Below are 24,501 nucleotides of genomic sequence, written 5' to 3'. Positions count from 1 at the left end.
ATTAGATGAGTTTGGAGATCTTGGATTAAAATGCTTCATGTGCAGTCCTGCCCAACTGGATGACAGTGGAGAGGCGTTGGAGAAGGATGGTGAGGTCAACTGTGTTAAAGGCTGCAGACAGGTCAAGAAAAATGAGTAGGGAAAGTTTACCTTTGTCACAGTCCCAGTCACAGAGGATGTAATTTCTGACTTTGATAAGAACTGTTCTGGCAATGTGGCTGGGATGGAAAACTGAATGGAGGGATTCAAACATGGAGTTCCAGGAGAGATGGGAATAGATTTGGAAGGCAACAACATGTTTAAGGATTTTGGAGAGGAGAGTCATGTAAAGATGGGATGGTAGTTTGAAAGGATGAAGGGGGTCAGGGGTTTTTTTTTTGAGATTACTGAAAGAAAGAATGGACTTGTATTTCGAGAGGGGCCTTTCATGCCCCAAAGCCCTTTACAGCCAATGAGATAAGTGGAGTCACTTATAATGTGGGAAACAGAGACACCAATTTATTCACCAGATCTGACAAACAGTGATGTGTATAACAACCAGAACATTTGTGTTTGTGATGTTGATTGAGGGACAAATATTGGCCAGGAGACTGGGGAGAACTCACTTGCTACCTTTCAAAATAGTGGCTGTGAGAACTTTAACATCCACTGGAGAGTGTCCATGGGTCCTCAGTTCATTGGGGGGGGGGGGCATGGGGAGGAGAGAAGTCGGGGGGGTGTTGCGGTTGTAGGGACAAGCAAGCAGTGATAGGAGCAGATAATCAAAAGATGTCACAGACAAAAGAACACAGAGGTGTTGAAGGTGGTGATATCTAAACGAATGTGCTAATTAAGAATGGATGGTAGGGCAGTCAAGGTACAGCTCTAGTGGGGGTGGGGTGGAAAGACTAGCAGGGCGTAAAAGATTTAAAAATAATGGAAATAGGTGGGAAAAGAAAAATCTATATAAATTATTGGAAAAAACAAAAGGAAGGGGGAAGAAACAGAAAGGGGGTTGGGATGGAGGAGGGAGTTCAAGATCTAAAGTTGTTGAATTCAATATTCAGTCCGGAAGGCTGTCAAGTGCCTAGTCGGAAGATGAGGTGCTGTTCCTCCAGTTTGCATTGGGCTTCACTGGAACAATGCAGCAAGCCAAGGACAGACATGTGGGCAAGAGAGCAGGGTGGAGTGTTAAAATGGCTAGCGACAGGGAGGTTTGAGTCATTCTTGCGGACAGACCACAGGTGTTCTGCAAAGCAGTCGCCCAGTTTACGTTTGGTCTCTCCAATGTAGAGGAGACCGCATTGAGAGCAACAAATGCAGTAGACTAAGTTGGGGGAAATGCAAGTGAAATGCTGCTTCACTTGAAAGGAGCGTTTGGGCCCTTGGACGGTGAGGAGAGAGGAAGTGAAGGGGCCGGTATTGCATCTTTTGCGTGGGCATGGGGAGGTGCCATAGGTAGGGGTTGAGGAGTGGAGGGTGATGGAGGAGTGGACCAGGGTGAAGGGAAGATGTGTTTCGTGGTGGCATCATGCTGGAGTTCGCGGAAATGGCAGAGGATGATCCTTTGAATGCGGAGGCTGGTGGGGTGATAAGTGAGGACAAGGGGGACCCTATCATGTTTCTGGGAGGGAGGAGAAGGCGTGAGGGCAAGATGCGCGGGAGATGGGCCGGACAGGGTTGAGGGCCCTGTCAACAACTGTGGGTGGAAAACCTCGGTTAAGGAAGAAGGAGGACATGTCAGAGGAACTGTTTTTGAAGGTAGCATCATCAGAACAGATGCGACGGAGGCGAAGGAACTGAGAGAATGGGATGGAATCCTTACAGGAAGCAGGGTGTGAGGAGCTGTAGTCGAGGTATCTGTGGGAGTCGGTAGGCTTGTAATAGATATTGGTGGACAGTCTATCACCAGAGATTGAGACAGAGAGGTCAAGGAAGGGAAGGGAAGTGTCAGAGATGGACCATGTGAAAATGATGGAGAGGTGGAGATTGGAAGCAAAACTAATAAATTTTTCCAAGTCCCAACGAGTGCATGAAGCAGCACCGAAGTAATCATCGATGTACCGGAGAAAGAGTTGTGAAAGGGGGCCGGAGTAGGACTGGAACAAGGAATGTTCCACGTACCCCATAAAGAGACAGGTATAGCTGGGGCTCATGCGGGTACCCATAGCCCCACCTTTTATTTGGAGGAAGTGAGAGGAGGTAAAGGAGAAATTGTTCAGTGTGAGAACAAGTTCAGCCAGGCGAAGGAGAGTATTGATGGATGGGGATTGTTCGGGCCTCTGTTCAAGGAAGAAGCTAAGGGCCCTCAGACCATCCTGGTGGGGAATGGAGGTGTAGAGGGATTGGCCATCCATGGTGAAGAGGAGGCGGTTGGGGCCAGGGAACTGGAAATTGTTAATGTGACGTAAGGTGTCAGAGGAATCACGGATGTAGGTGGGAAGGGACTGGACAAGGGGAGAGAGAAGGGAGTCAAGAAAGTGAGAAATGAGTTCCGTGGGGCAGGAGCCATCCCTCTACCATTCACCCCTCTTCCCCACCCCCCCCCTTCACTTGTGCTACCCTCCTTTCTCCTTCCTCCCTTGCCGCCCTCCTTTCTCCTTCCTCCCTCCTCCCTCCTTCCCTCACCGCCCTCCTTTCTCCTTCCTCCCTCCCTCCCTCGCTGCCCTCCTTTCTCCTTCCTTCCTCCCTCGCCGCCCTCCTTTTTTAATTTATTCATAAGACGTGGGCTTCGCTGACTGGGCCACCATCTATTGCCTAATTGCCCTTGTGGAGGTGGTGGTGAGCTGCCTTCTTGAACCATTGCGGTCCATGTAGTGTAAGTACAGCTACAATGCTGTTAGGGAGGGAGTTCCAGGATTTTAACCCAGCGACACTGAAGGAACGGTGATATATTTCCAAGTCAGGGTGGTGAATGACTTGGAGGGGAACTTGAAGGTGGTGGTGTCCCCATGTGTCTCTTGCCCTTGTACTTCTGGATGGTAGAGTTTGTGGGTTTGGAATGTACTGTCTAAGGAGACTGGGTGAATTCCTGCAGTGCATCTTGTTGATGGTACACACTGCTGCCACTCTGTGTTGGTGGTGGAAGGAGTGAATGTCTGTGGATGGGGTGCCAATCAAGTGGACTGCTTTGTCCTGGATGGTGTCAAGCTTCTTGAGTGTTGTTGGAGCCGCTCTTATCCAGGCAAGTGGGGAGTATTCCATCACATTCCTGACTTGTACCTTGTAGATGGTGGACAGGCTTTGGGGAGCCAGGAGGTGAGTTACTCGCTGCAGGATTCCTAGCCTCTGGCCTGCTCTTGTAGCCACAGTATATATCTGGCTAGTCCAGTTCAGTTTCTGGTCAATGGTAACCCGCGGGATGTTGATGGTGGTGGACTCAGCGATGGTATTGCCATTCAATGTCAAGGGGCAATGGTTGGATTCACTTTTGCTGGAGATGGTCATTGCCTGACACTTTGTGTGGCACGAATGTTACTTGCCACTTGTCAGCCCAAGCCTGAATATTGCCCAGGTCTTGCTGCATTTGGACATGGACTGCTTCAGTATCTGAGGAGTCATGAATGATGCTGAGCATTGTGCAATCATCAGCGAACATCACCACCTCTGACCTTATGATGGAAGGAAGGTCATTGATGAAGCAGCTGAAGATGGTTGGGCCGAGGACACTACCCTGAGGAACTCCTGCAGTGATGTCCTGGAGCTGAGATGACTGACCTCCAAAAACCACAACCATCTTCCTTTGTGCTAGGTATGATTCCAGTTGGTGGAGAGTTTTCCCCCGATTCCCATTGATTCCAGTTTTGCTAGGGCTCCTTGATGTCATACTTGGTCAAATGCTGCCTTGATGTCAAGGGCAGTCACAGTCACCTCATCTCTGGAGTTCAGCCCCTTTGTCCATGTTTGAACCAAGGCTGTAATGAGGTCTGGAGCTGGGTCACCCTGGCGGAACCCAAACTGGGCATCAGTGAGCAGGTTATTTCGAAGGAAGTGCCGCTTTATAGCACTGTTGATGACCCCGTCCATCACTGTACTGATGATGGAGAGTAGACTGATGGGGCGTTAATTGGCCGGGTTGAACTTTTCTTGCTTTTTGTGCACAGGACATACCTGGGCAATTTTCCACATTGCTGGGTAGATGCCAGTCCTGTAACTGTACTGGTACAGCTTGGCTAAGGGCATGTTCTGGAGTACAAGCCTCCAGTACTCTTGTTGGAATGTTGTCAGGGCCCACAGCCTTTGCAGTATCCAGTGCCTTCAGCCAATTCCTGATGATATGTGGAGGGAAGCATATTAGCTGAAGACTGCCATCTGTGATGCTGGGGACCTCCAGAGCGGGCTGAGATGGATCATCCATTCGACACTTCAGGCTGAAGATTGTAGTAAATGCTTCAGCCTTACCTTTTGCACTGATCTGCTGGGCTCCTCCATCATTGAGGGTGGGGATATTTGTGGAGATGCCTCCTCCAGTGAGTTGTCTAATTGGCCACCACCATTCACGACTGAGCTTAGATTTGATCTGTTGGTTGTGGCATCGCTTGGATCTGTCTATCACTTGCTGCTTATGCTGTTTGACACGTAAGTAGTCCTGTGTTGTAGCTTCACCAGGTTGATGTATCATTTTTAGGTATGTCTGGTATGCTCCTGGCATGCTCTCCTGCACTCTTCTTTGAACCAGGGTTGATCCCCTGGCTTCATGGTAATGGTAGAGTGGGGGGAAGCTGGGCCATGAGTTTACAGATTGTGGTTGAGTACAATTCTGCTGCTGCTGATGGTCCAAAGCTCCTCATGGATGCCCAGTCTTGAGTTGCTAGACCTGTTCGAAACCTAGCATGGTGCTAGTGCCACACAACATGACAGAGGGCATCCTACTTGTGGAGATGGAACTGTATCTCCTCAAAGGCTGTGTGGTGGTCACTCATACTGACTCTGTTAGGGACAGATGCATCTGTGGCGGGCAGGTTGGTGAGGGTGAGGTCAAGTATGTTTTTCCCTCTTGTTGGTTCTCTCAGCATCTGCTACAGACCCGGCCTAGCAGCTATGCCCTTTAGGATTCGGCCAGTTCAGTCAGTAATGATGCTACCGAGCCACTCTTGGTGATAGACATTGAAGCCCCCCACCCAGAGTACGTTCATTGCCCTTGCCACCCTCAGTGCTTCCTCCAAGTGGTGTTCAATATGGAGGGGCACTGATTCATCAGCAGAGGGAGGGCGGTATGTGGCAATCAGCAGGAGGTTTCCTTGTCCATGTTTGACCTGATGCCATGAGACTTTGTGGGGTCTGGAATAGATGTTGAGGACTCCCAGGGCAACTCCCTCCAAACTGTATACCACTGTGCCACCACCTTTGCTGTTTCTGTCCTGCCAATGGGGAGCAGGACATGCCCAGGGATGGTGATGGTGGAGTCTGGGACATTATCTGTAAAGTATGATTCCGTGAGGATGACTATGTCAGGCTGTTGCTTGGCTAGCCTGTGAGACAGCTCTCCAAATTTTGGCACTAGCCCCCAGATGGTAGTAAGGAGGACTTTGCAGAGTCGACAGGGCTGAGGTTGCTGCTCTCGTTTCCGTGGCCTAGGTTGATGTCTGGTGGTCTGTCCGCTTTCATTCCTTATAGCTTCTTAGCGGTTTGTTACAACTGAGTGTCTTGCTAGGCCATTTCAGAGGACATTTAAACGTCAACCACATTGCTGTGGGTCTGGAGTCACAGTTGGCCTGACCAGGTAAGCTCGGCAGATTTTGTTCCCTAAAGGGCATTAGTGAACCAGGTGGATTTTTACAATTATCGACAATGGTTTCATGGTCATCATTAGACATTTAATTCCAGATTGTTATTGAATTCAATTTCTACTATCTGCTGTGGTGGGATTTGAACCCAGATCTCCAGAGCTTTACCCTGGGCCTCTGGATTATCACTGCAGTTGCAATACCACTATGACATCATCCCCCTTCACCACCCTCTTCCGACTCCCCCTCGTCGCCCTCTTCTGACACCCCCACCCTCCTCTGACCCCGCTCCCCTTGCCATCCCTCCCTCCACTCCCCTCCTCTTTCCCCTCCCGCCTCGCTTGCTGTGAGGAGGTTGTTGACAGAGGCTGTATTCTAGAACTAGGCCATTCTGAGCAGATGAGACTGCAGGTTCTGCACCGTGGGGATTGCAGACTGGAGCAGGTGAGACCAGAGCATTTCTGTTACTGGGTAATCAGATGTGTCTAGTTGTTGAAGAGAGTTTTTTGGGAGACACTGTGATGTGTAGGAACATATCAAGGTTCACTCTGAGTTTGAAAGTAGGGCGGAGTTAGTGCTGAAATTCTGAGAATGTTGCTGAACTCAGTGGCACTGAATCCTATCTGATTCTGGAGTCAATTCATTCCCATACTCTGCTGTTCATGAGCCTCCCCAGCAGGGCTGACATTCTGCAGCCTGAACCAGTGGCAGCTCAGTAAATTCATGTCAATTAATTGAAAATCTCCTGGAATTATGATTCACATTGTATTTTCAGTGGGTGTGTTGTCTGGCTCCAGAGACTTGCTGTGTGTTGACATTGATATCTCCCTCCACCTGGCTTCCAGTTCCCTCCAGTGCCCCCCTCAATCCCAGCAATCTCCAGCAGTCTGCACCTAAAAACACATCTCACTTTTTTTAGAGGAAGAAAGAATAAACTTGCATTTTAATAGCTCCCTTCACAATCTCTGGGTGCCCCAATTATAAAAATGAGAAACTGATTTTAGTAATGGTGCTTATCGATGAACATTGGCCCAGGAAACTGAGGAGAACTCTCCTGTTCTCCTTGAGCTGTGTGATATGACCTTTTACATCCACCTGAGAGGACAAAGGTTACAGTTCGGGCCTCGGTTTAATGCAGGGCAACTCACAAGGTGAGTGGCTGAGTCGAGCCACTGTCAGAAATGAAAATGTTTGTTTCTCTTTGGCAAGAGAAGTAAAGATGGTCAACAAGAAGGTTCTGATGTCAAACTCTGTCCAAAGACTATGACTGAGCGAGTGCCGCACTGTGGGAGGGTCAGTACTGAGGGAGCGCCGCACTGTTGGAGGGTCAGTACTGAGGGAGCGCCGCACTGTGGGAGGGTCAGTACTGAGGGAGAGCCGCACTGTGGGAGGGTCAGTACTGAGGGAGTGCCGCACTGTGGGAGGGTCAGTACTGTGGGAGCGCCGCACTGTGGGAGGGTCAGTACTGAGGGAGCGCCGCACTGTGGGAGGGTCAGTACTGAGGGAGCGCCGCACTGTGGGAGGGTCAGTACTGAGGGAGCGCCGCACTGTGGGAGGGTCAGTACTGAGGGAGCGCCGCACTGTGGGAGGGTCAGTACTGAGGGAGCGCCGCACTGTGGGAGGGTCAGTACTGAGGGAGCGCCGCACTGTGGGAGGGTCAGTACTGAGGGAGCGCTGCACTGTGGGAGGGTCAGTACTGAGGGAGCGCCGCACTGTGGGAGGGTCAGTACTGAGGGAGCGCCGCACTGTGGGAGGGTCAGTACTGAGGGAGCGCCGCACTGTGGGAGGGTCAGTACTGAGGGAGCGCCGCACTGTGGGAGGGTCAGTACTGAGGGAGCGCCGCACTGTGGGAGGGTCAGTACTGAGGGAGCGCCGCACTGTGGGAGGGTCAGTACTGAGGGAGCGCCGCACTGTGGGAGGGTCAGTACTGAGGGAGCGCCGCACTGTGGGAGGGTCAGTACTGAGGGAGCGCCGCCCTGTGGGAGGGTCAGTACTGAGGGAGCGCCGCCCTGTGGGAGGGTCAGTACTGAGGGAGCGCCGCACTGTGGGAGGGTCAGTACTGAGGGAGCGCCGCACTGTGGGAGGGTCAGTACTGAGGGAGCGCCGCACTGTGGGAGGGTCAGTACTGAGGGAGCGCCGCACTGTGGGAGGGTCAGTACTGAGGGAGCGCCGCACTGTGGGAGGGTCAGTACTGAGGGAGCGCCGCACTGTCTGAGGGTTACAGAATGGTTACAGCACAGAAGGAGGCCAACTGGACAAGCCCCACACCCCTGCTTACCCCCTGAAAGTATTAGCGCTGAAATGTGCCTGTTGGAAGCGTGTGGCAGTTTGAGTTGGCTTGCTGTCGGGTTTTGAGTTGGCTTGCTGTCGGGTTTTGAGTTGGCTTGCTGTCGGGTTTTGAGTTGGCTTGCTGTCGGGTTTTGAGTTGGCTTGCTGTCGGGTTTTGAGTTGGCTTGCTGTCGGGTTTTGAGTGTTTGGCTAAACTTTTCAAAAATACACTGCAGCTGGAATGGGACTCATTCAGAGTTTCCTTTTGCTCTCTTACGCAATATAGATGAAGTGAGGAAATATGAAGGCTTTTATATGCAAGTCCAACATTTGTTCCAAATGGAAGGGACAGTGCCAATTCCCAGTCCTGCTATGTGTCTCAGTGCAGATGCCCTGACCGTGTGGGCGTTTGTTGAGGCTCATGGGCAGACAGCACTAATGCAGCAGCTGTAAATGATCCAATTTTATTTTGGTCTCTTATATGTGTAAATCCTGTCCTGGATTGTTGCAGCGGAGCTTTGAACTGGCCACTGATTGGAAGATTGCCGTTTGCTGTTCACACCCAATGGAACCAGCTCTCTCTCTTCCCTCCTCCCCTCAAGATGCTGACTCTTGGGTTGATGGTTGCCACCCACAACCAGCGCAGTAACCCCCCCTCTCCACCCTGCTCAGCCCATTCTGAGTGAGAGCTGAGCCATGCACACCAGCACAAAGAACAAATCTGATCTTGGGCAGGACAGAGGCACTGATAGTGACCAGGAACAGGTGCCCTGCATAGTGACCTCGCCCTCTTTCAGGGCGAACAGTAGCTATCACTCCTGCTACTGATATTAACTTATTCAGCACGAGTGGGGTGGTCCTTGCTGGGGAAAGCAGTTGAGCTTCTCCAGTCCATTGCTAGCTTAGGTTTTGTTGGAACATTAGCAATCGACCAGTTGGTGAGTGAGGAGTGAAGTGCAATGGCCCAGCCATTTTAATACACACAAATTATCATCGAGGGGGCTGTAGAGTGAAAATGTGCATGTAGTGTGTGTGCCCATGTCAGTGTGCCTACTCCTCCTATTTCTTATGTTCTTATGTTTGTGAGAGAGGGATGCATTGTACGGCCCGCTCTCTGTCGCCCTGCCCCGCTCCCCTGCCCCACCCACCCCCATCTCTGTTGTAACCTGTTCTGACTGAAAACCTGTGAAGCTGTTTCTGGTTTTGATGTCAGTGTTTTTAGTATGTGCCTGCCAAGGATTTAATTCCTTTTGGCAAAGTGCCCAAACTACCTCAGGAGATTTCCAGTAAATCTTTTCAATAGGTTTTCGGAGCACTTCAAGCCCATGGCGTTGAGTATGAGGAAGTGGAAAGCAATCAACTTCCTGCTTTTTCACTTAGTCTGAATCCATGCTAATTTCTGGATAGTGATGGGTGACTCACACATAGAACAGACTGGGAGAGAAGATTACCGAGTCCACTGGTACCCGGACCCCCGGATCAGCCCGCCGGCGTGCGGACCCCCGGGTCATGCCCCATGCCACTGAGATGAGAATCAGCCTGGGTTCCTGCTTCTGGACACCATCCAGTGGCCCCTGCTAGAGAGGGGATGGAGGGCATCGGCAGCGAGGGAGGGGCCCGACGCCATGGGCAGAGGAGGGACCAGAAGGTGGGGCATCTCCTGGGGGAAGGGGCTGGAATGTGTGGTGGCGGATGGGACACAGTTGGAACTGAGATTGGGATGGACTATGTTGTGGAGTTGTGGTGCAAGGATATGTTGGGTTGCTGTTGTGGCAGTGGGAGCAGGGTTGGTGCTGACCTACATTGTGTTGTTGAATTTGAGAGGGGGTGAGTTGTGTTGTGATGGTGCTGGTTGAGTTTATGGGATGGAATTGGTTTGTATGAGTTGTTGTGGTTTTTGTGGGTGATGCTTAATTTTCAGGGGCTGCATGATGAGGGATATTACCTGAGTTAAGAGAATGCAGTGATTGAAATGGGGTGTACCAATGTTGCATTTATAGAGAAGGTTGAGACCGGATGAGTTGTGATGAACACGGATTTCAATGTAACAATCCCGATATCCTAAATATCCAGTTGGAGTGGGGTGAGCTTTTGTCGAGCTGATTAAATGTCATCTCGGTTTCCTTCAGCATCCGTATTATCAGTCTCGTCCTCAATATTTTGCTTTCATTACCTCAGAGACTGACAGCAATCTGCAGGATACCTGTCACATATGGTCTGCCTGTTGGCGAAATCGCAATTTGCAGTAATTAAAATTTAAACCCTTTACACTGTCCCCATGAAACACTCCCAGGACAGGTACAGCATGGGGGTAGATACAGAGTAAAGCTCCCTCTATACTGTCCCCATCAAACATTCCCAGGACAGGTACAGCACAGGGTTAGATACAGAGTGAAACTCCCTCTACACTGTCCCCATCAAACACTCCCAGGGCAGGTAAAGCATGGGGTTAGATACAGAGTGAAGCTCCCTCTGCACTGTCCCCATCAAACACTCCCAGGACAGATACAGCACAGGGTTAGATACATATGAACATATGAATCCGGAGCCACTCGGCCCCTCGAGCCTGCTCTGCCATTCAATCAGATCATGTCCAATCTGATTGCAACCTCAACCCCACATTCCTGCCTACTCTTGATAACCTTTGATTCCTATGTTAGTCAAGAATTTATGTACCTCTGTCTTAAAAATGGTCATTGACTCCGCCTCCACCACTGTCATTGGACAAAAGTTCCAAAGGCTCTCGACCCTATGAGGAAAAAATTTCTCCTCACCTCTGTCTTAAATGGGAGACCCCTTATTTTTAAACTGAGTCCTCTAGTTCTAATCTCTCCCACAAGGGAAAACATCCTTTCAACATCCACCCTGTCAAGTCCCCTCAGGACCTCATATCGTTTCAGTAAAATCACCTTTCATTCTTCTGAACTCCAATGGATATAGACCCAGCCTGTTCAACCTTTCCTTATAAGATAATGCCCCATCCCAGGAATCAGTCGAGTGAAATTTCTCTGAACTGCTTCTAACGCTTCTATATCCTTTCTTAAATAAGGAGACCAAAACTGTTCACAGTACTCTGGTGTCATCTCACCAGTGCCCTATATGGCTGTGGCAACATTTCCCTACTTTACATTCCATTCCTCTTGCAATAAATAACAACATTCCATTTGCCTTCCTAATCACTTGCTGTACCTGTACACTAACTTTTCCTGATCCATGTACCAGGACAATCGAATCCCTCTGGAGCCCAAAGTTCTGCAATCTCTCTCCATTTAAATAATTTGCTGCTTTTCTATTCTTCCTGCCAAAGTGGACAAGTTCACATTTTCCCACATTATTCTCCATCTGCCAGATTTTTGCCCATTCACTTAAACTGTCTCTATCCCTTTGCAGACTCCTTATGTCCTCTTCACAACTTACTTTCCTATCTATCTTTATGTCATCAGCACATTTAGCAACCCTGCAGTTGGCCCCATCATCCAAGTCATTAATATTGATGGTAAATCGTTGAGGCCCAAGCACTGATCCCTGTGGAACTCCACTCGTCACATCTTGCCAACCTGAAAATGACCCATTTATGCCTACTCCCTGTTTCCTGTTAGCCAGCCAATCTTCTATCCATGCCAATATGGTACTCCCTATGCCATGAGCTTTTATTTTGCATTGTAACTTTTGACGTGGCACCTTATCAAATGCCTTCATGAAATCTAAGTACAGTACATCCGCAGATTACCCGTTATCCACATTGCTTGTTACTTCCTCAAAGTACTCCAATAAATTTTCATTTCACAGAACCATGTTGACCCTGCCTGAATGCATTGAGATTTTCTAAGTGCCCTGCTATAACCTCCTTACTAATAGATACTCTGCCTCAGAAGGTGGTGGAGGTGGGGTCATTTAATATTTTTAAGGCAAAAATAGATAGTTTATTGTTAGGCAAGGGAATCAAAGGTTATTGGGGTTAGATGAGAATGTGGAAATCGAAACAAGATGATTAGCCACAATCTTATTGAATGGCGGAGCAGGCTTGAAAGGCTGAATGGTCTACTGTTCCTATTTCTTAGGCCCTTATCTTATTCCAGCATTTTCCCTCTAACAGATGTTAAGCTAACTGCCCTGTATTTTCCTGCTTTCTGTCTCCCTGTTGTTTTCCAATCTGATGAGATCTTTCCAGAATCTAGGGAGTTTTGGAAAATTAAAACCAATGCATCTACTATCTCAGCAGCCACTTCTTTTAAGACTCTAGGATGAAGTCCATCAGGACCTGGGGATTTGTCAGCTCTTAGGATGTAATCATCTTCTCAGTACCCTTCCCCTGGTGATTATAATTGTTTTAAGTTTCACCTTTTCACCCCCTGATTCACAATTATTTCTGGGATCTTATTTGTACCCTTTACTGTGCAGACAGATGCAAAATACCTGTTCAATTCATCTGACATTTCCTTATTTTCCATTATTAATTCCCCAGACTGTCTCTCTAGAGGACCAGCACTCATCCTACTTACCCTTTTCCTTTTTAAATACCTATGGAAACTCTTACTGTCGTATATTTCTAGCTAGCTTTCTCTCATACTCTTAATTTCTCCCTCTTTATTAACCTTTTAGTCATTCTCTGCTGTTGTTTATATTCTGTCCTGTCGGTCATCTTTGTGGAATTCTAATCTTTTTCTTTCAATTGCATGATACTTTTAAACTTCTTTAGTTCACCACGATGGTGTATCCTTCCCTTGGTCTTCCTTTCTCACTGGGATGTATCTTTTTTGAGTATCCTGAAATATCTCCTTAAATTTCTGCCACTGAATCTCGACTGACCTATTCCTTAACCTAATCTCCCGGTTCACTTTAGCCAGCTCAGTCTTCATGCCCTCATAATTGCCCTTATTTAAGTTTAAAACACTAGTCTTAGACCCATTCCTCTCTCCCTCACTCTGAATGTGAAATTCAATCATATTATGAGCACTGTGACCTAGAGGCACCCTCACTATGAGGTAATTAATTAATCCTGGCTCTGCACACTACCAGATCTAGTGTAGCCTGCTCTCTGGTTGGTGCTAAAATGTGCTGCTCTCAGAAACTGTTCTGAAAACACTCTATGAACTGTCATTCCATGCTACCTTTGCAGACCTGATTTGTCCAATCTAGATGTAGATTGAAATCACCCATGGTTATTGCCGTACCTTTCTCACAAGTATACAGAGTGTATTGTCCTCATCAGTGTACCTCAATTCCAATCTAAGAGAATGCACCTAATGATACCGGCAGGACATTTTTAAGATTCCTTTCCAGCTACCCTTTGTCCCTTTGAGTAGGATGGCCCCCTCGTCTCCTGAAGGTGCTGACTCCTACTGAGGTACGGGGTTCCATCCTCTCCTGAAGGTGCTGATTCTCAATGGGGTACAGGTCCCCCTACTCTCTTGGATGTGCTGACTCTCACTGGAGGTACGGAGTCCCCTCCTCCCCTGAAGGTGCTGTCTCTTGTTGTGATGCAGGTTCCATTAGGGTTAGTCCATTCTAGTTTCTGTGCTTCATCTCTGAGCCTAACACTGACTGCTGATTTGCTCTGCCAATGTGGGGTATCAATATGGAACCTGAGCACTGGACATCTGAACAGGTGCCCTTTGCTGCGGGTCACTGGGGAATGAAGGGGGTTTGAAACCCTGTCTGATCTTTCCCTCCATTCCTGATCTTGAGGTTATCAGGCACTGACTGAAGTTCACAAACTTGTGAAGACTAATGATTGAACCTGGGACCTAAATACTCCCTCGCTCATTCGTAATGTGCATTCTATCAGAGCCAAGGGGCAGAAGCTTTTCATTTATCAGAACAACACAGCTTACATGGTTATGTGATAGCAAAGTTTAATCGTAAAATAGAATCATAGAATGGTTACGGCACAGGAGGAGGTCATTTGGCCCATCTTGCTTGTACCATCTTTCTATTATAATCCCCATAGAGACCAAAAATTTTTCAAAGAAATGAATCCCCATAAAGCCAACAGAAGAAAACCAAAGGACAAGATTTCATTTTTTAAAACTTTCACTGTAACAAACCAACTAAAATCAACAGAGTTCAAACATTAATTAACAGGTGAAGGATATTTCAAATAAGATAAATTTAAACAGTTGATACAACAAAGATGTACCTCATGTAGTTACAAGCACTCATTACTTCCCATGCAAATGTGGCATCATGTGTAACCTCACAGACTTTCCAACTTGGCTTCCACTATGTAGGGTGTCTCACTTCATACTCCGTCGTTTCAGCCCTCGAGTCACATTCACCAGCAGCCAAAAGCCATCCAAAGTCTCTGGATACAGTTACCACAACCAAGGCGCATGTCTATAAATCCTTTCCCACTTGGATCACGACAGTCGCATTGGCACTGAACCCCCAGAGATTCCCCTTTCCAACCCTTTAAACATCTGGTGGGCTCTGGCAACACTGAAACAGCAGCAATGGGCTTTATCCAGTCCACAATCATTTTCCCTTTCTGTTTTCAGGTCTCTGCTCTTTCCAACTGGATAACACACATGGTATCACTGTCCCGGCTGTATTCTCAGAGACCTGTTTCAAAGACTGCTGAACAGATAACTTTTCCATTTTGAGAGAAACTTGCTTGTTTCCTCTTAGCTTCTATTTACCTATTCTCCCCAGACCTCTTTGGTCTTAAAAGGACTTTGCAGAAAAGAAAATACAGGTTTTTCCCAACACATGGGTCATCACGTTAATCTGATGGAAGGATGTGTCAGCATAGATAGAGGCAGTCTTTTTCCAGCAGTTGTGGGCCTACAATGAGAGGTTAAAGACAGAAGGTTAAAGAAGTAAGAGGTTTCAAACTCAGAGCGGGGAAGCATCTTCAAGCAGAGAGAATCAGAAGGTGATGCAATTCACTCCCAGCGTAGTAGCTGGAGTGAAACTGCAAACATTTGAGATTATGTTGAAAAGAGGGGATAATGGGAAGTGGGAGCAGGTGGGAAAATGTGATCGGAATTATTTGTCCACATGAAGGATAAAGGTGACAATGGATTGGATGGGCCGAATGGTCTGTTCCCATGTTGTAAAGGATGTATATTGATGAGGTAAGTCTTCTTCCTTTTCCCCTCTCCATAGTTGAGATTTGCTCCATTTTGTACTGTGCTATTTTGGCAAACATAATGAGGTGAATGGGTTTTAGTTACAGAACAGATGCGATTAGATTAACCTCTGACCTTGTAAGTCATTGTAGGCAGATGATTGGACCCTGTGTCAGCCTGTGTATGTGTTGAGTTTTAAAGCTGATTTTCTGGGAGTTTTAAGGAATTGGAGGCTGAGCCAGCATATTCCATTTACAATCCTGCTTGTGCTGATCCTCACACATAACTGATTGACTGGGTTAAAAGGATTTAATTTTGAAATCTCCACAATCATGCTCCTTTCAGGTTGTTTCTTTGGTTTTGTGATAGTTACTGTTGATGAGTCTTGGCTCCATAAAACTGACTCCTCACAATTCAAAGTGCAGTTTGCTGGTTGTCATGTTATGTGCATAACAGTAAAGGCAAGCACATTGTGTAACGTCGCCTGGGGAGGGACATTATTTGGGGAGGAGATGATGCACTGTTGGTGGTTCAATGGGAAAAGTGATGTGAGTGGAAGGTGAATGGTGGTATTCTCTGAGAGCCATATTGTAATTACAGCTTGGCAAGGGCAGGATGGTGACTTATCTGCATAGACACCCATTGCGGGCAAGACAGAATCGGCTTACTTGTGATGCTTGCCATTGTCAAATAGCTTGGTGACACCACTGCTCCAGAGTGGGCAGCGAAAGACAGCAACCATTGGAGAATACGAAGCAGACATTGGAGCTTTTCTCTTTCAGTAGTCAATGGAGGATGGTTGGACAGATGAGCATTGAAGAACTTTGTATGAATTTCTGTTCTTTGTTTGAGTGAAAGGAAAGGAGTGAAAGGTGGCTGTTCGCCCAGCCCTCCAGCTCGTGTACATTAATTGCGAGTTCTAATTTTGCTTCACAAAACAAGCATCAGTGAAATATAATTGTCAATGAAAGGCAGGATCAAAGGAAACATTCACTGCTTGTGAGCATAGTAACAAGTGGGGGTCATTTAGCTCTTTGAGTCTGTTCCAACATTCAATAAGATCCACATCCTAACGCCATATACCTGACTTTGCTCCTCATGGTGGTGTTAACCTGGACTAATGACGAGGTGGGGAGGGACAGGTGACACGCAATAAGATTACCTCACTTGTGGTTGAAATACACACACCCACGTGTGGCTGTGCCACTTTGTAGGCTCTCAATGGTCTGATTGTCCCAGTTCATTCCCCTGTAGGTGTATATTTACACTGTCGCATGCAGTTAATTTGAGTGCTTTGAATGAACACTCACAAGCAGAATCTCACAATTCCCAACTGCAGGATTGTTCACAGCAGTGGCTTGAATTTCATTAACAAGTACTGGTAAAGCTGTGTGACATTTCTGAATTGTCACCGTTTCCAGATCCAGCTCCAGCTCCAGTTCTACCTGTCTGCATGGCCCGAGCTTGCCAGTAACCATCAATGGTGGAGTGATTGAAATCCGAGATGCTCAAGAGGCCAGAATTGAAAGAGCACAGAGATCTTGGAGGGCTATGGGGTTGGGGGAGATAACAGAGATAGGGAGGGAGCGAGGCCATTGAGGGATTTGAAAACATGGATGAGAATTTTAAAATTGAAATGTGGATGATCAGGAGCCAGCATAGGTCAGTGAGCACAGAGCTAGTAGGGGAATGGGACTTGATGAGAGTTAGGGCAGGGGTAGCAGAGTTTTGGCTGGGATCAAGTTTATGGAGTGTGCAGTATTCAACTTTTTAAAAATTCATTCATGGGTTGTTGGTGTCACTGGCTGGGCCAGCATTTATTGCCCATCCCTAGTTGCCCTTGAGAAGGTGGTGGTGGGCTGCCTTCTTGAACCACTGCAGTCCATGTGATGTAGGTACTCCCACGGGGCTGTTAGGGAGGGAGTTCCAGAATTTTGACCCAGTGACAGTGAAGGAATGGCGATATATTTCCAAGTCAGGATGGTGTGTGACTTGGAGGGGAACTTCCAGGTGGCCATAAACCCATGTGTCTATTGCCCATGTCCTCCTATATGACAGTGATCGTGGGTTTGGAAGGTACTGCCAAAGGAGCCTTGGTGAATTCCTGCAGTGCATCTTGTAGATGGTACACACTGCTGCTACTCTGCATCAGTGGTGGAGGGAGTGAATGTTTGTGGATGGCGTGCCAATCAAGTGGGCTGCTTTGTCCTGGATGATGTCAAGCTTCTTGAGTATTGTGGGAGCTGCACTCATCCTGGCAAGTGGGGAGTATTCCATCACAGTCCTGACTTGTGCCTTGTAGATGATGGACAGACTTTGGGGAGTCAGGAGGTGAGTTATTCGCTGCAGGGTTCCTAGCCTCTGACCTGCTGTTGTAAACAAAGTATTTGTATGGCTAGTTTGCCTGACACTTGTGTGGTGCGAATGTTACTTGCCACTTGTCAGCCCAAGCTTGGATATTGTCTAGGTCTTGCTGCATTTGGGCATGGACTGCTTCAGTAACTGAGGAGCTGAGAATGGTGCTGAACATCGTGCAATCATCAATGAACATCCCCATGTCTAACCTTATGATGGGAGGAATGTCATTGATAGAGCAGCTGAAGATGGTTGGGTTGCGCTAAGGTGGTGAGCTACTCGCCGCAGGATTCCTAGCCCCTGACCTGCTCTTGTAGCCACAGTATTTATATGGCTAGTCCAGTTCAGTTTCTCAGAAATGGTGATCCTCAGGATGTTGATTGTGGGGGATTCAGCGATGAAAATGCCACTGAATGTCAAGTAGCATCAACAGGATTGAAATGATCTTGTTTGTCTGGTAGCTCCCTCCATCCTCTCCTCAGCTGCACTCTCCTCAGCCCAGAACCCACAGTCTGCATGTCCTCTATGCTGTGCCATACAAACTGCTGCATTACACACTAACTCTTTTGGGAAAGTGCTGCTGCTGGCTGGCCTACATAGAGGCAAACACTGAAATTTGGTTCATGGGGTTTTGAGGATCATCTACATCAAACTCAAAGCATCCAGCATACCAGAGGAAGGCCGGACGTATCGCAACTGCTGACACGACACCGACAATGACAAAGTGAACTGTCAGTTCTCTGGATGTCCATGTCGATCCCACATTGAACTCTTCAGTCATGAGAGGATCCACAGAAGAATTATTTACACCTTCAACATATTAGAATATCCAGGAATCCACCATGGTGTTAATGCTCCTGAGCTGAGCTACAAATTCCTCATGACCAAGCCCTGCCCATGTCCACCTCTGCAAGAACACTGGTCACCATGGAAATCCTCAGCCACACCTCCAGGCAGCCCAATTTCCCAAATGCTCGACTCATTCAACTCCCAGTCTCCGACACATTCCAGACATTATCACCTCCCTATCACTCTCACTCTGTTCATTGATTGTGACTGACTACTCGTCCCTTAGCTCATTGAATTCAAAACCGCACTCCTCACTTACAACTCCCTCCATGGTCTCACCTGACTCTTGGCACCAACTGAATCTGCCTTCTCTTCTGTCCACCATTCATAATCTCTACAGCTGCATGCTCCCCTAGTTCTGCCTAGGTCACTCCCTCACCCTAACTTAATAGGCCTCGTTATGTATTCTGTGGACATGCCTGCAACACCTCCCAACTCGCTGTCCCTCCCCTGAACATCAGTCCCACCAATGAGCTCATTTCCTCTGCCGCATGCTCCCTCCCAGACCCCCTGTGCATATTCTTCCTTCCTCCTCACCCCCACATACATTGTCCCTCCACTCCACAAGATCAAATGAGATAGGAGCAGAAATAGACCACATGGTCTGTCGAATCTGTTCCACCATGCAACACGATCATGGATAATCTTGGGCCCTCTCTCTCTCTCCCATGTCGTTCTCTCCTCTCTGCCTCCACTGTTCCTGTTACTGGGTTTAAGGCCTGAGGATCAGTGAAAGTTGATGTTAAGAGTGGAAATTGACCAGTTGTAAAATTCTGGGTGCTGTTCCTCTCTTGTGGTCAGTCTGGTCTGAGTAGAAACCATTACAATATTAACAGTTCTCAGACCAAACCGCTCAAAGTGCCACGTCATGTTTGCTTAATAATGGAGACCTCATTTTCTCTCTGCAGGTGCCACAATCAACCACCCCCATCAGACAGCCCTGGCATAGATTGTTGGAGTCAAACTTTGGGGTTCTCTAATTTTTCCCAGGGCTATAGTTAGAGCAGGAAGGGATCTTTTACATCCAACGGAAAAGTCAGATGGGGTCTTGGTTTAACATCCCTTCTGAAAGATGGCAGCACTGGCAGTGCCACACTCCCTCAGTACTGACCCTCTGACGGTGCAGCACTCCCTCAGTACTGAACCTCTGACGGTGTAGCACTCCCTCAGTACTGAGCCTCTGACGGTGTAGCACTCCCTCAGTACTGAGCCTCTGACGGGCCAGCACTCCCTCAGTACTGACCCTCTGACAGTGCAGCACTCCCTCAGTACTGACCCTCTGACGGTGCAGCACTCCCTCCGTACTGACCCTCTGACGGTGCAGCACTCCCTCCGTACTGACCCTGTGACGGGGCAGCACTCCCTCCGTACTGACCCTGTGACGGGGCAGCACCCCCTCCGTACTGACCCTGTGACGGGGCAGCACCCCCTCCGTACTGACCCTGTGACGGGGCAGCACCCCCTCCGTACTGACCCTGTGACGGGGCAGCACCCCCTCCGTACTGACCCTGTGACGGGGCAGCACCCCCTCCGTACTGACCCTGTGACGGGGCAGCACCCCCTCCGTACTGACCCTGTGACGGGGCAGCACCCCCTCCGTACTGACCCTGTGACGGGGCAGCACCCCCTCCGTACTGACCCTGTGACGGGGCAGCACCCCCTCCGTACTGACCCTGTGACGGGGCAGCACCCCCTCCGTACTGACCCTGTGACGGGGCAGCACCCCCTCCGTACTGACCCTGTGACGGGGCAGCACCCCCTCCGTACTGACCCTGTGACGGGGCAGCACCCCCTCCGTACTGACCCTGTGACGGGGCAGCACTCCCTCCGTACTGACCCTGTGACGGGGCAGCACTCCCTCCGTACTGACCCTGTGACGGGGCAGCACTCCCTCCGTACTGACCCTGTGACGGGGCAGCACTCCCTCCGTACTGACCCTGTGACGGGGCAGCACTCCCTCCGTACTGACCCTGTGACGGGGCAGCACTCCCTCCGTACTGACCCTGTGACGGGGCAGCACTCCCTCCGTACTGACCCTGTGACGGGGCAGCACTCCCTCCGTACTGACCCTGTGACGGGGCAGCACTCCCTCCGTACTGACCCTGTGACGGGGCAGCACTCCCTCCGTACTGACCCTGTGACGGGGCAGCACTCCCTCCGTACTGACCCTGTGACGGGGCAGCACTCCCTCCGTACTGACCCTGTGACGGGGCAGCACTCCCTCCGTACTGACCCTGTGACGGGGCAGCACTCCCTCCGTACTGACCCTGTGACGGGGCAGCACTCCCTCCGTACTGACCCTGTGACGGGGCAGCACTCCCTCCGTACTGACCCTGTGACGGGGCAGCACTCCCTCCGTACTGACCCTGTGACGGGGCAGCACTCCCTCCGTACTGACCCTGTGACGGGGCAGCACTCCCTCCGTACTGACCCTGTGACGGGGCAGCACTCCCTCCGTACTGACCCTGTGACGGGGCAGCACCCCCTCCGTACTGACCCTGTGACGGGGCAGCACCCCCTCCGTACTGACCCTGTGACGGGGCAGCACCCCCTCCGTACTGACCCTGTGACGGGGCAGCACCCCCTCCGTACTGACCCTGTGACGGGGCAGCACCCCCTCCGTACTGACCCTGTGACGGGGCAGCACCCCCTCCGTACTGACCCTGTGACGGGGCAGCACCCCCTCCGTACTGACCCTGTGACGGGGCAGCACCCCCTCCGTACTGACCCTGTGACGGGGCAGCACTCCCTCCGTACTGACCCTGTGACGGGGCAGCACCCCCTCCGTACTGACCCTGTGACGGGGCAGCACCCCCTCCGTACTGACCCTGTGACGGGGCAGCACTCCCTCCGTACTGACCCTGTGACGGGGCAGCACCCCCTCCGTACTGACCCTGTGACGGGGCAGCACTCCCTCCGTACTGACCCTGTGACGGGGCAGCACTCCCTCCGTACTGACCCTGTGACGGGGCAGCACTCCCTCCGTACTGACCCTGTGACGGGGCAGCACTCCCTCCGTACTGACCCTGTGACGGGGCAGCACTCCCTCCGTACTGACCCTGTGACGGGGCAGCACTCCCTCCGTACTGACCCTGTGACGGGGCAGCACTCCCTCAGTACTGCACTGAACTCCCAGCTTGAGTCAGTTGTTCAAGTCTCATTGCCTGAATGGGATGGGTGTGTGTCGCTCAGTGCCTAAATGATCCCTCCAGCTGTGCCCAGGCAGGATAATATTCAAAGTGGAATTGAAGATATTGGCTGGTGGGATACAGCGGAGGGGTGGGGCTAGTTTTTGGCCGGTCTTTAAAGAGCTGGCACAGGTACGATGGGCTGTAATTTTTATGAATGCAGATTTTAACACATTAGAATAATGATGTCATGTCCCGGCAGCAGCATATTAAACAGCAACAATGGCATCCGATTTTGTTTTAAGATTATTTCAGAAGCCATTGTACAGAAACTCAGAACGATCAGCCGTTAAAGCCTGGACGTTTCTGCAGTAAACTCCTGTGGATAGAATGTACAGCATAGAAACAGGCCGTGCTGATGTTTATACTGCACACGGGATTCATCTCACCCTGCATGTAGCAAATGTTAGGCGATGAAAACATTGGAAGAAAAAAATTTAAATAAGAACGCTGCAAGGTGCCAGCCAAAGAAAATAACACACGAGGAAATATGAAGCTACAGTCCGAGTGTCCAGCTTCCTGGTCAGGCCAAGTAATTGATCTCTCTTGGGGTATTTAGTGAAGTTACTCAGTTTGGATATCTCTGGTTTCACAAGAATGGAATGAGAATGTTTTGGGAATTACACACAATGCTCACTCTGCTGCTGAAGCCCATGTGAACACCCTGCAGTGTTCCATATGGAACAGACTAAGGGTTAATCAACCCAAACCCTTGTTTTGAACAGATCCTGCCTGAGGAGCCAGTTCCATTCTAGTCTTGGCTGTGTCGCTGATTTGTTAGATATGTTGGGTGACATTCTCCCAGTTTCTGCGGAAGTCTTTCCATCAATAGTACATTTTGTGTCCTCTCTGTGACACAGCAGCAGGCCTGGCCTCTGATCAGCGCTGTTCTGTACAATCGGCATTTGTAGTTCACAAAGAATGTTTGAGTCTTTACACTGTGCATGAAATGAGACAGTTCCACACACGCTGGGGTACAGGTCCCAGACACACCCCCTCTCCAGACTTCTTGCGTTTAGTTGTCTGATTTCAGTCAGAGCCTGGGTTGGACACAGGTGAAATCAGACAAGGTTCCTGCTCTTGATCACAGTCCAGTGACACCTGGTCTGGTTTCATTCCTTTTTGTTGACTTTTTAGTGGTTTGATACAACTGAGTGGCTTGCTAGGTCATTTCAGAGGGCATTTAAGAGTCAACCATGTTACTGAGGATCTGGAGTTACATGTCGGCCAAATTTCCTTCTGTAAATGACATTAGTTTTTACGATAGTCGAAAATGGTATCTTGGTCATCATTAGACTTTTAATTCCAGATTTTTATTGAATTCAAATTCCACCATCTGTCATGGTGGGATTTGAAACCATGCCCCCAGACCCCTTGGTCTCTGGATTGCTAGCCCAGTGACAATACCACTACACCACCACCGGTCATCTTGTATGTCTGTGACTGTATTAACACTGGGGTACAGTTTTGGTGGGGACAGGTCTGTGACTGTATAACAGTGGGGTACAGTACTGGTGGGGACAGGTCTGTCAGTGTATAACACTGGTACAGTACTGGTGGGGACAGGTCTGTCACTGTATAACACTGGGGTACAGTACTGGTGGGGACAGGTCTGTCATTGTATAACGCTGGGGTACAGTACTGGTGGGGACAGGTCTGTCACTGTAGAACACTGGGGTGCAGTACTGGTGGGGACAGGTCAGTCACTGTATAACACTGGGGTACAGTACTGCTGGGGACAGGTCAGTCACTGGTTGTGTGTTTGATTGAGGGATTGTGCCCCTGAGTCGGTGTGCTGGTTTATTTGCGTTTGTTTCTTTAAACCCTTGAGTTGATTGCAGGAACGAACCTTGTTGCTGGGACTGTGACACAGCGATATCAACACAGGTGAAGAGGATGAACAGATTGTCCCACTGTTAAGGTCACTCCCAAGATCCCTGCCCACATCCGCCACCCACTCCCAACTTTCCCCACAACAGCCCCCACGCCCCTGTGCGTCCCATGACATACTGCCCTTTGCCCCCCTGCCACACTAAATCTCTCTCCCTCCACCCCCCTGGTGTACCCTGGGAGATACTGCCCTCTATACCATCTCCCCCCACCGCCCCTGGTGTACCCTGGGAGATAATGCCCTCTATACCATCTCCCCTCACCCCCCCTCGTGTACCTTGGGAGATACTGCCCTCTATACCATCTCCCCCCACCCCTCCTGGTGTACCCTGGGAGATACTGCCCTCTATACCATCTCCCCCCACCCCAGCCAAAACCTTCACTTTGCACCCTGGCACATAGCTCTCTATACACACCAGTCTGTGTCGTTTCCCCACCCCCCCGACCTCCATGCCTTCACTGTCTTCCCTGGGACCTACTGACCTAGACACAGCCCCACCCACCCCCCACCACTGAGTACGCAGGGAGAGAGTGCCCTATTTCCAACCTCTAACCCCCTGCTCCCTGGGACACCCTGACTGCTGGTGTTGCGATGCTGACACTGGGCTGGTTATTTTGCAGCATATGCGTAGTGACAGATCTAAATCAGTGAAGCTTTTCTCTGAACATTTTGTATTTCTCTCCCTTTGATTGTAGTTTTTGTGCTTGAAGAACATCCGAACATTCCTGAAAGTTTGTCACGATCGATTCGGAATGAGGAACAGTGAGCTCTTTGACCCGTTTGACTTGTTTGATGTGAGGGATTTTGGCAAGGTAAGTGCTGATGTACTCACTCCCCTGCAACGTTCAACAATCTACACAGAATATCCCTGTTAGTACATGATCGGGCAGGCTCTGGAGCAGTCAGAATTTGAGGTGTCTCAGTTGATCTGTGTCTGTTCACCCAGAGAGAAAGATAAATGTGAAAGTATGAGCTCCCCTCCAGTGCGCAGTTCCGGACAGGCCCTGGTAGCCAGTGAGGATTTCTGTGTGGAGGACCCTTGTGTGCCTTGCTCCCTGGCGTTGTGTTGAGGGGGTGGCTGTAATTTGGAATGGTTCCTGGGCTGCAGGCCATCATTGTGTTGACGTTCTCTGAAGCTGGAAGTTGGCTGAGCTCCTCACTGAGGTTTGAAATCC

The 24,501-nt window shown here is 49.5% G+C and overlaps 1 protein-coding gene across 1 annotated transcript in view; it reads left to right on the top strand.

Annotated features, from left to right (window-relative positions):
* Window positions 1–24,501, top strand: part of vav2 (vav 2 guanine nucleotide exchange factor) — a 204,361-nt gene that overhangs the window by 17,801 nt on the left and 162,059 nt on the right. Inside the window, exon 2 of the mRNA XM_041194013.1 lies at window positions 24,022–24,138. Coding sequence (XP_041049947.1) covers window positions 24,022–24,138 — 117 coding nt within the window. The remainder of the gene's footprint in view (window positions 1–24,021; window positions 24,139–24,501) is intronic.

This window comes from Carcharodon carcharias, chromosome 8 (assembly GCF_017639515.1).
Source record: "Carcharodon carcharias isolate sCarCar2 chromosome 8, sCarCar2.pri, whole genome shotgun sequence".
Lineage (NCBI taxonomy): Eukaryota > Metazoa > Chordata > Chondrichthyes > Lamniformes > Lamnidae > Carcharodon > Carcharodon carcharias.
The sequence above is the reverse complement of the archived record's forward strand: the minus strand, read 5'-3'. Positions and strand labels throughout refer to the sequence as shown.